Source organism: Macrobrachium nipponense, chromosome 1, assembly GCF_015104395.2.
Source record: "Macrobrachium nipponense isolate FS-2020 chromosome 1, ASM1510439v2, whole genome shotgun sequence".
NCBI lineage: Eukaryota > Metazoa > Arthropoda > Malacostraca > Decapoda > Palaemonidae > Macrobrachium > Macrobrachium nipponense.
Genome location: NC_087200.1, coordinates 61,937,428 through 61,950,736, shown reverse-complemented (window position 1 = coordinate 61,950,736; position 13,309 = coordinate 61,937,428). Strand labels below are relative to the sequence as shown.

The following is a 13,309-nucleotide window of genomic DNA, read 5'->3' as shown; positions in this document are numbered from 1 at the left end:
TTCCCAATTATTCATTATTTGGTGACTTAGAATTTAAATAAGACCGGTCACTGCCACATTTACTATATAACCCTTGAATTATGGATGAACCTCATGAACAGGAAAATTCCAGATCACATGCAGCCGCTTCATAGACGTGCTCGGAAAGCTCATCAGCACTGCGTTGAACCCCGCGACGCGCGTTGTGTCATATTCTGTCTAGTGCGGATTTAAAACCCCTTATTTCTTGAGATTGGCGTTCTCCTGTCCAGCGCCTTGACGCCTTCGAGTTAAGGAATCTTTTCTCTTTCCCATCCCAGTGCGACCAGAACATATCCATAGTTCCTACTCTTCCATTCTGATAATGCATATACCACGCCATCAGCTCATCTCATTACCTTCCACCGTCTTGCTTTCATTTGCATTGAACACCAGCACTGCACGCATGCACTCACACTTACATATATACTTACATATGTGTAATGTACATCGACGTCAAAACGTCAAGCGTGTTGGAACCGAATATCAGAGGTGTATACAAAGCTTCGTAGGAATACATGCGCACGCTTGAATATGTAAATACGTAAATGCACGAGCAAATATACTAGATCGAACGAATTCTCAAGGCAAGGAAGGATAAGAGACAAGAGGGAGGGCGTGAGATTTTAGGCTTAAATGCCCGTCGTGTGATTGTTTCATTCCACGAGTTCTCCACTAATGCTTTCCATTATAAACAAGGCGTCTTGCCATTGGCCAGTTGCTCTCTCGTCTTCGTCACGTCTCGCAATCTTCGCCCGGTTTGTTTATTTTGCTCGAAAATCTCGCTCCCTTCGTTGTGTGTCTTTAATTACTTTGTCGCTGTAGTCATGAACAAACGACAATGCACAAATACACTTACATCCATGTATTCACATATATTTATATATTATGATCTTACACACATACATATTTATATATTGTGATCTCGCCTCATTCTTTACATGAATATTGCAAGGGAGAGTATTGTTTCAAGGATATCCCATGTGGACAGTGTTGTATCATAGAAGTCTTTTGGTGAGGCTAATAATAAGCCTCCATTCGTTGATTCCTTGTGTTGGTAATCGTCAGGGCGGAAAGGAACAGTTGATGGGGGGATGAAGTTTTCATGAACTTTTCCCTAAGTTTGGAAGTTTTATGGCCGAGGCATTTAGTCAGCGTTCGGGGAACTTCGATTATTATGGACACGCATGTTTGCTGTTGGATGTGATGTAAGACATGCAGTTTTACGCTTGCCCTGCTCGTGTATTTGTATGCGCATGTTTGCGTGTGAAATGTGTTCTGTATTCGAACACTTGGCATCTTAACAGTTCCTCCTAATACGTGGTATTTAGAGAGAGAGAGAGAGAGAGAGGAGAGAGAGAGAGAGAGAGAGAGAGAGATTCTTTACTCCTTTTACATCTTGTAGTAAAATGTGGCTTGTCATAAGATTTGATTCTGAGGAAGCAATTGTCTTGCTCGTATGGTCATGCTGTTTTCATCACCGTTCTCTTCTCTCTCTCTCTCTCTCTCTCTCTCTCTCTCTCTGTTATTCATGAAAGCTTTGAGTAAACTTCCTTATACGCTCTCTCTCTCTCTCTCTCTCTCTGCGGCGGATCTCTCTTTTTCCTCTTGTCTCTTCTCCTTCCTGCCACTGGTCCTTCCCATTCCTTCTCATCCTCAGCCTCTCATTCCTCCCCTTCCCCTACTAGTCCCCTCCCCCTAGTGGTGTGCCCCTTCTTCTCACCCATCCCCACCGCCCCTCCATCCCCCAGCATGGCTGCCTGTAAGAGCTGATCCAAGGCCACTATGACTCTGTTTTTGGCGGGGGAGATTTTCTTGAGTCACTTCGAAAGAGAATTTGAAGTCGTTTCTTTCTCACCACGGCTTCGATCTTTCGTCATGAGGGGGGGAAACAGTTGTTCAGTGATGGAAACTTTCGATTGAGAGAGAGAGAGTGAGAGAGAGAGCGAGAGAGCTCTGTGCATTAGAGGGATGGTTTAAGTTGTGATGGTGGTGGTGGATGGTCTTCTTGCCGAGGTGTGGCATCGGTATTGGGGTGTGGAGGGTGCACGGGGTAGGGGGTCCCAGTAGTGCCACTGCCGCTGCCATAGCGGCCTGGGTATCGTGCCCCGTCTCCCGCTAACCCAGCTCTCTCTCTCTCTCTCTCTCTCTCTCTCTCTCTCTCGACTGCCTGAACGCCTTCGGACCTTACTACATCAACTACTACAGCCGTGTGCGGGGTGTGCGTGTGAGTGTACGAGACGAGACCAGCAGCAGCAGCAGCGGGGTTTTGCTACTTTCGGCTGGGCCAGTTCAGTATACATAAGGTGGTGGTGTGGTGCACCAGTGCACAGGGAACAAGAGGAGTTGGTGGTGCGGCAAGTGTTTATTTGTAGTGTCTGTGCGAGGGTTAACACACACACACACACATTCTCTCTCTCTCTCGCACACTCACACGGATAGCTCCCGTGTGTGTTTCTTTGAAGGCCTTATTGTGTGGGAGCACCTGTGCCTTATCTTTATGTAGACTAGAACTCGAAGTGGTTGGTTGATGGTGGTTCGATATATAAATACTGTTTCTCCTCCTCTTCATCTCGGTTATGGCGACGGCGGTGGAAGTGTAGGCAAAAGGACGATGGCCGAGACACCGCCTGCACAGTTATTGTTGGCCGTGCCCTCGTCTCTCGCATTACCCAGGATGAAGTGAATGTTCGTTCGTCATTTTTGTGATTTACCATAAATCGAAAAAAAAAAAAAGTTCCGTTGTACTATCCGATGATTGTGCCTTTTAGTGAATAATCCATTTGGCTGTGCACAGTTTAATCGACTGGTATTCTTAAATACTGAAGGCTCCACCAACTTCTGCGACCTAGTGTTTTCCGTGTGAATGCATTTGTTTTATATTTTCTATCTGAATTTGCCATCATCGCCTTAACCATCATGCCTTGCAGCTGTTTTGGAAAGAAAGATAAAAAGACAGGACCTCTGAAAAATGAAGAAGAGAAATACCGGCCTCGGGATGGGCAGGAAAGAGCCCTGCTCGTTCCTGCTGGCTCTGGCCTAACTACTACATCTGCTGCAGAGGCCAAAAAGCAACAGCAACAACAACAGCAACAGCAGCAGCAACAACTTCTAGGATCAGCACCACCAGCACCGGTAACTCCACCATCTACACCGTCTGGAGATGTACGCCTAAGGCCAGAAGATGATGCTGATAAAGCCAACCGTAGAAGGGATGTTGTTGCTTCATTCTACAGTGATCAGTGCGAACTCATTGGATTTAAAGCCACAGGATCTCGACCTCCTTCAGCCCATGTGGGACATCATGATGGTCCTGCAGCAACATCCTCCCCTGCAACATCATCGCCTTCGTCCACCCGCTCTGCAGGAGCCTGCTGTAGGGCAGATTTAGCAGAGAAACGACGAGAGTTCTTCAAGGACTTGGCCAATGATGACAGCTTCTCTCGAGGGTCCCGACCTACATCTCGATTGACAGATCCTGGCTCACAACAGACCCCTCGACACTCACACTATCAAGAACAACTTCACCATACCCTTCCCTACCATAGTAAGGCCAATATTAGGTCAAATAAAGTCTCCACTCATCCTCTAGTCTTGCAACAAGGTATTCACAGAAACTCTGCTCCTGGGTCTTCCTCCACTTCAGAGGAAAAACAGCCTCTCTTACTCCATTCCTCCCCATCTCCTGAACAAGCACCAAAGATAAAACATGTCAGTCCTGATATCTCTGTGTCTAAAATCCCAAACCATTCTGGTAATGAAGTGGTCTCAGAATGTATACCGTATGATGACATATCCGATGAAACGCCCCTACTCTCAGATAATGAGGAACGTACACAGGTGATTCCCGAGACTAAGGTGTCTACCACAATTCAGAAATTACCAGATGAAATTTCACTAAATTTGGTTGATCAGGCACCCCCAAAAGCTGCACACATTGTTATGGAATCTAAAAGCCCAGAATTACTTGTTGATATATCCCCAACAGAAATTATGGTTAATAAAGTTGAAGTGAAAGCATCAGATCCCGCAGAATTTTTGGAAAATTCCAGAACACCATTTGATAAGCCTTTAATAAATAACCCTGAAGTAATTTGTGAAATGCTAGTATCAGAAAATTCCAAATTTGCCGAATCAACAGCTGATCTTAAGACACCAGTTCATGTGGTCGATGTTACTACATCTCAGAGCCCTCAGTTAACTTTAGGATCTTGCAATGGAAGGCAAGAGGTTGGTATGGATGTACCTGCTCCTGAAAGTGAACTATTCACTAATAATGAATATAAATCTGAAGACTTGACTCACGTCGTTGATAATTCTCATATAGTTTTTAGCTCTGAAAATGTTCATCCCTTTGCAGAGTTTGGAACTCCAGGTTCAGTAGTTGAACCTTATTTTGGAGAGCATTTTGTTCCTCATGACAGTCATCAGTTTGATCATGAATTCTCTCATGAAAGTCAACCCCAGACACTTATTATTGATAATGAAGCACTTAAAGAACCACGTTTCGATGGTGGACCACAGACCATTGTTGAGACAACCCGTCAGTTTATTTCTGCTAGTTCTGAAATTCCTATTCAGCAAAAAAAATCACAGACCATCGTTGAAACTACTAGACAGTTTATTACAGGGCCACCTGAAGAACAAACTACAAAAACACTTGTTGAAACAACGCACCAGTTTCTCTCTGATGAAAATCCTGACGAACCGAAATCTCAGACTATAGTTGAAACTACCCGTCATTACATATCCGGCATCCCTGAAGATGAAGAAACTAAGATGTTTTTGGAAGATGCAGCACAGCAGGTCCTTTCAGGAATGCCTGTTGGACAGGTGAATCTAAAGACAACAGAGCCCTTCATTTCAGGAAGCCCCGATGAACAAATTACACACGCTATTGTCCAGACCACACAGCATTTAGTTTCAGGAAGTCCAGGTGAACAACAAATAATAGAATCGTCTCAAGAAATGTTCCCGAGCTCCAATGGTAATTTCTTTTTGACTTCTGTTGAGGAGCTTGATGATATACCAGAAAAATTGATAATGCAGACTGGAACTACTGTAGTGACTACTACTACGACGATGACTGAAAAGCCTGTAGCACCACCTAGAACCCATCTGACTGATTTACCCGAAGAAGAAAAAGAAGAACCAAAGTTACCTGAAGTTCCCTGTTTTGGTGCCCCACCACCTCCAGCCACTCCACCGTCACCTCTTCTAGAGGGCAAGTTTGTAGAGGAGTCAGTTGCATCCCCCCCAGTCACATCGTTTATAGCCTTTGGTGAAGAGGAGACCTTACCTTCAGCACCTCCCGTACCAAGTGCAGAGCAAGGAACTCTCCACTCCACGCTGTCAGTCCTTGAGGAGAACAGGCAGTCTGTGGACTTTGCATTTGATATGCCAAGTCTTGAGAACATTCAACAGCAGCTGCTGCCTTCTTCACCATCACCACCACCACCATTCTTGGAAAACGAACAATTACCTCCGACTCTCATCACCCCTCTTAGGGAAGACAATGAGCTTCCTACACCACCAACTCCCCCAACAGGGGAAAAGAGGGAAGAAACGGCCCTTTCTACCTCCGTCTGCACCACCACTACCACCACCACTACTATCAGTTCAACCCCTGGAGTAACTTGCGGGGTTGAGATAGTCTCCTCGTCTACCTTGGAGGATGATGGCATAGGTTCTGAAATTGACGACGCCCTGGAATCCATTGAAGGTCTCTCTGAAGAAGGTAACACCATCGCAAGAGCTGCTGCCTCATCTTAGTCCAATAGTGGTGGTGATGATTTTGACTGAGGTGATGGATCTGTGATGAGGATTGTCTGCACGGATGGCGATCACTAGTCATCCCTGTCTTCATCTCATTGTTCCTCTCTTGGGATTGATCTCATCACCAGTTGCTGTCCTTTGCCACCACTACTCTTATATATTGTAGATAAAATTCATTATCAACAGTCATTACAGTATTGATTACAAGTGAATGATTGCAAAAGATCATTTTTAATACACTTCAAAGACTATTCGCCTTATGTGTTTGTAGAAGCCAAGTTAATTATGATTTATTAATTATTTTTCCACTGGTGCTGTGCTACCACATGTACTATAATACAACTATTACTAGCACAAATAAACTTATTTAGCTAGCAGTGTGTTTTGTTGACCTCCTCATTCCTGTCACTGCTGAGAATTGCCACTTTTTATTTTGCAGTAGCGATGAGGTCAGGTCATCAAGCCAGGGATTTGCTGGAAAGTCATAATTGGTCAAGAGAGTATTTCTTACTTTTATGTTAACTTTCAACTGCTTTTCGTTTAAAGTTTTGTTTTACTTATCAGATATTTTGTACAGTATTAATACTATAGTGCTCCTCTGACGGTTGATAAATTCTAATAACAATTAGCTTAGCCATAGTTGGAGTCATTCAAATACACAGCTCTCTGGCTTCATCACCTGGGTCCTACAAGCTACTAAATAGAAGCAGCGTGTCTTGATGGAGAATGTGCACGAGACTTGCATGCAACAGAGGCAGTAGTATCCTTTAGAAAGGATCAAGTTCCTCTTAGCTTCCTTTACGGAACAGAGCCAAATGCATTAATTTTAGAAAGATCTCTAGCCACCATTGTAGGCTATTATGTTCTGTAAATACAAGTGTTTTGAAAAAATATATATGTGCTTTGAACTAATGTGTAATACTGTTATGAAAAAATTGCTCTGTCTTCGTAAGCTTGTTGAGTAACTAAATTGAGTTGATAAAGCATTTCTCAGATTTTATGAGCTAATAAAATAATTATTTGTTTCAAAATAAAAGTACGGCTTTATTGCACTAACTCTCATTTTTCAATGATCGATCATCAAAGAAAGGTGAAGAATAACAGCAAATGAAATAAAAGATAAAAATTCAGTCAGTAGCTATAGTAAAATAACCAGCTACAATTATATAGGGAAAACCTCTATATTGTCATTCAAACTTTTTTTTTTTTCATTCAACACTGACGGAATTTCGACACCTGTTGAAATTGTCAGCAACTATACACGTTACTGAAAGGTAACGGTACCAATAATGTTTCGAGAGAAAACACATTTACAGGTCTCAATGTGGTGAAAGTGAGTTGATAAAAAATAATAATAATAATCTTCCAAGTCCAGTGACAACAGGTGGGGTGATGAATGTGTTCCTAAGTGCTGAAATTCAGAAAACCAAAGTTCATGAATCTATGAAAGCAGAGGTACTCTGTGCAGTATCCTGGATGTGGTGCAATACCATATTTCGTTGGGAACAGAGTCTGCTAAAATAGGTGTTGTTCACATAATCAAAGGTTTAGTTAGATTTTTTTTTAAGCAAGGGAGGAATTCGTTTAGGAAGACGTAGTATATTTACATATTTCAGACATTCTCTCTCTCTCTCTCTCTCTCTCTCTCTCTCTCTCTCTCTCTCTCTCTCTCCCCCCTGGCCAAAAACGATCTTTCATAACTTTTGGATATGGAATGCTGGGGGGAGAGTAAAATGGCCTTGCTGATACAGTCCGTTCGGTGCAGGATTGTCATCAGTTCACATTTTTCATTTCATTTCTCTCCATCTAGCCTGCTTTATTCAGCGCTGAATATCTTATAGGTTCCCAGTGCTTGGGCTATGCCCTAAATTCTATAATCCCTCCATCCATCTCTCTCTCTCTCTCTCTCTCTCTCTCTAACCAATGTTTATATTAGTTTATCATTTGCTCTGACTCTGTTAGCCTAGTTTAAATTCTCTCTCTCTCTCTCTCTCTCTCTCTCTCTTCTCTCTCTCTCTCTCTCTCTCCAATTAGTGAATTGAACAGAGTTATAACTGATCATTATTTGGTTGAAACAAAAAGTGAGGTATAAGTTGAGAGTAATGAAGACAGCTGAATAAGAAGGCTGTGAGAAGAGCAGGTAAGGAGACAATGGATGAACTTGTGGGTCAGGGTTGAAGGCACAAAAGAGCAACGAGCAGATGAAGGTTTTGTCAGATGCCTTGCTCTTGTCCCATGGTTAGGAGAGAGTGAGTGTTTGTGGGTATTGGAAGGCTGAAAGTGTAAACAATTACTATTAAAGGTAGATGAGATAGGATAGGTTTTCTTTTTGAATGGAAGTCAATATTGTTTGAGGTTTTGTATGGCAGAAGATATCAGGAGAGAGCTAGAAAGACCAGTAATAGAAATGAAGGAGAAGATGAACGAGAACTTTGGAACGATTAGAAAGTAGTCTTGAGAAGTGAAGGTTGGAGTTAGGTTAATGACCGATTGGGTCTTGGAATAAAGGGTGAGTCGGTGGGGGTGAGTATTTTGAAAATGATTCGAATGTGGTATATCATATTATAGATATATATATATATATATAATATATATATATATATATATAGATAATATATATATTATATATATATAATATAATATATAGTTTATATATATATATATATATATAGATACTATATATATGATAAGGATATATATATATATATAAGATAATATATATATTATATATAAGATAATATATAGATATATATATTATATATAGATATATATAGATATTATATATATATAGATATAGATATATATATATAATATATATATATATTATATATATATATAATAATATATAATATATAGAATATAAGGCAAAATTCAGGCAAATTCAAACGATGAGAGAGAGCAAAGAGGTTGGTTGAAGGTTGAGAATATACATGTGAGTGACTGTTTAGGATGCTGTTGAATATTGTTGCGGATGGAGTGATGTGGAAAGTTGACAAACAGTAATTAATCGTAGGTACAATGTTGTGTCCTTTTACTGTTCCTCCATTCATATCTTTCTTCCATCTTGCTAGCCACCTTCGCCTAACAATTATTTCTAAATGCAACTGCTTTGACGGTTTCCTCCTGATGCGCCTTTCAGACCTGCCTGCTCTCAATTTCCTTTCCAGCCTTTGACCTCGACTCTACATTCCATTCAGTCAATGTTGTGGGATGCGAAAATGAATTGTTATGAGGAAAATTGAAACTAGAGAGATTAAGTCATGGTTTTGATATAGATGGTTAATTAATATATTTGATAGTGTGAGAGAAGTGAGTCATAATATTGGTGAAAATCGAGGAATGCAGCAGTGTTGTCCAAAGATTGGGAAGAGTTTGAAGGCAATGGAAAGCTAGGTGGGGAAAGCATTGTAAAGCTCTCCTCCGCATAAATGGAATTTGAATGTGCAGGAAGATTGCAGCTGTTGAGATGAGTAGGTGAAAGGGTTTGGTCTTGTTGAAGGAAATTGTGAACAGTTTTCAGTTCACCTGTTTTGAGTGGCGAAGACTTGAAACTGGGTTGGTGGAATTCATCCACGATTCATTAGTTCAAAGTACGAATGTTGCAGTAACCCTTAAAAGTTTTTTTATCGCGAGCTGCCCTCTTGTCAGAGAGAGAGAGAGAGAGAGAGAGAGAGAGAGAGAGAGAGAGAGAGAGAGATTGAAGATGAATGGACAATTGAAAACAGCCTCCATCTCAGATTGTTGCAGCCAATGCTTTGCAACTGGAGGCCCAACAAGTTGAGATGAAGTGACGTAAGAGGAATGGGGTGCGACTCCGGGGATTTGCATAATGGCAAGTCTTGGTTGTTGAGTTGCCCATCGACCGTGTGTTTCCTCTCTTGCCATTTCAAGGTGGCTTTGCATCCTTTGCCATCCCCTTGCTGGCTTAGAGGTGCTCTGGAACCCGCCACACAGAATTACTTCGAATTCCTAAACGCCTGTTAGCGAGTGTTGCTTACTACGTATATTGGGTCAACACTGACAGGAGTCACGTTTGGTTCATGAGAAATTATCTCCATTTTCATTTGATCGTTCTTATATTCGTCAAATTACCAAAAAAAGATTCACACTCTCTCTCTCTCTCTCTCTCTCTCTGACCTCAAGTCAGAAGTGCCCTCAGATCACAAGTGAATGGTCATCGTTCGATTCCTCATTCGGACGGGGAGGGAATGACGCTGGGGCGTTATGTTCATATCTGGCATGCCTCTGTGGACCTGAGCAGTGCTTCATGTACCAGGTTGTTAGTCTATCATTGTGGGTCGCAGGTGGGGGTAGAGAGTGTGAGAAAAAATAGGCATGAATCATCTTTAGTCCGTCAAAATGTATAACATCAAATTAGGTGGACGTGTCTCTCTCTCTCTCTCTCTCTCTCTCTCTCTCTCTCTCTCTCTCTCTCTCTCTCTCTCTCTCTCTCTCGTTCCAGGCCTTAAACCCTACCCTCTGGCTTTCCAGCACCGAAAGAAACCGCAGTCCAACCCCCATCGGCGAGGACGTTGTCGTATGTGTTGAAGGAGAAGCAGAGAAGAAAGTCAATTTTTCCTCGGTTTCATTTCAGGAATTGCAGTCTTGCTCGCTCTCGCAGAGGTAGGAATTTCCTACGTGAGGAATTGCGTTTCATGTGAAGTTTGGAAATATCAAAGAAAAACTGCATTTTGTTGCAGTGGACTCTTATCACCATCCTTAGGCGCTCGGCTTTGTACTGGTGTTGTATAATCGAAATAGGTGCTGGTGGGGAGGGAGGCTTGGTAGCTTTTGGATACCTACCACCAGGTACCCACCACTTCATGTTTTCAGTTTGTGCCTCCTCCTCTTGAATGCTTTGGGAATAGAACAGAGAGAGAGAGAGAGAGAGAGAGAGAGAGAGAGAGAGAGAGAGAGAGAGCCGTAATAGGTCATCAGTTGTCGACATTCAAATACGTAAGAAAATAGAGAGAATGGCATTCAAATTCGAGGTTGAAACCGCAGACATGGACGAAATGCGAAAAAAGCGAGACGAGAAGAGTAAAATTCACGTTGGAAATCGTTTTGTGCGTTCGTCTGTGCGCCCTTTGAAGTCTCGGTAATTGCAGTTTATGGGGATTATACCAGGGTCACGGGTTGTTGGGGCCGGTGGTTGTAGTTGTATGGAGGCAGCGCCAGACACACCCATCACGCGTTGCCCCATTCTCCTCCTCCTCCTCCTCCGCCTCCTCCTCTTCCTCATTCCTCCTCCTCCTCCTATTGAGGAGAATGAGAATCATCCTCCATTTGGGAGGTAAAAATCATCCTCGGTATGCTGCTTATGTGGATATTGCGACAACTTCATTATGCGCTGTATTCATGGTCTGTTGCTTGGAGTTCGGATTCGACTCCTCGTCTTGCTCATATATATATATGTGTTGCCGGGGGATATTCTGATTCATTTCGGCTGTGGAGGATCTTGGTCCTCACCCGAAGTAACTACACTGTATAGTTGTCATAGTGAATTTGGTTTATATAATTGTTTAATATCTCTCTCTCTCTCTCTCTCTCTCTCTCATAGGCATTATTTGAAGTGTTTGCAGTGTCCTTTCTGTCCCTAGCTGCACCCAGTGTTTACCCTTTTACTTTGCCTCCGTTCATCTTTCCTTTCGTCACGCTTGCTGTCCAGCCTCTCTTGACTATTAGACTTCTCAGTGCAGCCGTGGGTTTCCTCCCTGGTCTATTACATTTAGATGCTTATACGTCATCTTCCTCATTTTCTGGGTGTCTATCTGGCTGTCTGAATTTCATCAATCAAATCGAATACTCTCTCTCTCTCTCTCTCTCTCTCTCTCAAAATGGCAGTTAACCCCGGAAACTCTACGGAATAACCACTCCAAGGTCAAATTGCAAGGAATCGGGAGGGATTTGAGAATAAGCCTACTCGGCTGACCTCTCTCTCTCTCTCTCTCTCTCTCTCTCTCTCTCTCTCTCTCTCTCTCTCTCTCTCATTGTGTTCTTATTGGGCTGTAGGCCTTAGCGCAGATTCGTTGCTGGGCCAAGTGAAGTTGGAGATAGCTTTAGGTTGGGGATGCCGAAGGGTGTGCGCTCACAGGCTGGCCTGGCGAATGGGGTCTATTTGGCTTCCTTTTCTTCTTGTCTTTCCTCATATGTCGAAAATGTGTGGTAGTAATTTTCTCACATCCGTGCACGGACGGGAGTTTGATTCATGATCTCCAGCTTCTCATTGAACTGGTTAAACGTAATTTTTTGTGCATTTAATCTGTAAGTGGGATCCCTTTTTCTGTATTTCCCTTTACTTTCTCTTGCTTCTTTCTTATGAACATCATTATATTCTTTGGAAGCTTCAATTTCAAGTCATTGGTCCCCCTTTGTGGGGTTTTTTCATATGAATAAGTTTCGTCTAGGTTTCGTCTACTGAATAATAATAATAATAATGATAATAATAATAATAATAATAATAATAATACTTGGAATATGAAGCAGAAAAGTGACATGTTTCTACACTGACAAATGCCGCGAGGTGTTCTTTTGTGTCTCCAGTGGTGGTCGCTAGCCCCACTGGCGTTGTGTGTATGTGTTTGTGTGTGTATGTGTGTGTTTTTTTTTTGTTGGGGGGGCGGGGGAGGCCGGTTGGTTTAGGGAGGGGACGATGGTATTTGGCAACTTCCATTCAGAGCTGCCATCATGAAGTCTTCAGTCGAAGAGAAACACCTGTTAGGACATATATTGAGAGTTGAAAGTATGTTGAAAATGTCAGGATATTGAGCAAAGCCGAATTCAGTCCCTGTCACTGATGAGTCAGAGAGAAAGCTGAAACCCTCTTGATAAAGGTTTAAGAAATGCTTTAACTATTTTTTAATTCGCGCAAATTTCTATTCATTTAGTTTTAAGCAAAAGCCACATCATTCTTTTTTTTTTATTGTGGTAATTGAGCTGCTGGTCAATGAAAGGAAAAATACTTGGCCAAGGTTGAAGCCAAGTAGCAAGTTTCACTGGAAGTAAATGGTTTATAACAAACGCCATTATGACCAGTCCAGGAAACCTACGTTGAGTCATGAAACCTTTTAGTTTCGATAATCACTGGAAACCAAATTGTTTTGATGTTGTCCAAAGTCGATAGGCGTCAACAATCAATTTAGTTTTTAGAAAAGTGTATTATTACTTTGCTTCACACAGTGGGTCTACATTGCCACAGTTTGGTTTGATGGCCATAATTTTGTGAACTGGAAGAAAGTCTGGAAGCTTCTTCATTCATGAAGTCTTTTTTGAAAAATATTGATATTCTCGAACCGGAAAAGCTACTATATATATACGTGGCCGACGGTTGCAAATTATACAGGAGAAGTGGGACCGAGGGGGGGGGGGCGGTGTGGGATGGGGGTTTGCGGTTGTGGGAAGTGTCATTATTCGCCAGTATCCAGAGCTGCGACTCGTCAGAAGCTCATCTGAAATTGAACGAAGCCCTAAGGGCCTCCTTCATTCACTCTGTCTTTGAAAGTGAAACCAAGTCACT

At 42.2% G+C, this 13,309-nt stretch overlaps 1 protein-coding gene across 4 annotated transcripts in view; it reads left to right on the top strand.

Moving 5' to 3' along the window:
- Positions 1–2,105: 2,105 nt before the first annotated feature.
- The window catches only part of LOC135219349 (uncharacterized), a 182,991-nt gene continuing 171,787 nt past the window's right edge, over positions 2,106–13,309 (top strand). Inside the window, exon 1 of one of the 4 annotated variants that reach the window (XM_064256032.1) lies at positions 2,106–5,755. In XM_064256032.1, coding sequence (XP_064112102.1) covers positions 2,938–5,755 — 2,818 coding nt within the window. In that variant the 5' untranslated portion in view covers positions 2,106–2,937. The remainder of the gene's footprint in view (positions 5,756–13,309) is intronic. The other 3 variants (XR_010315417.1, XM_064256030.1, XM_064256031.1) reach the window with 3 other exon arrangements.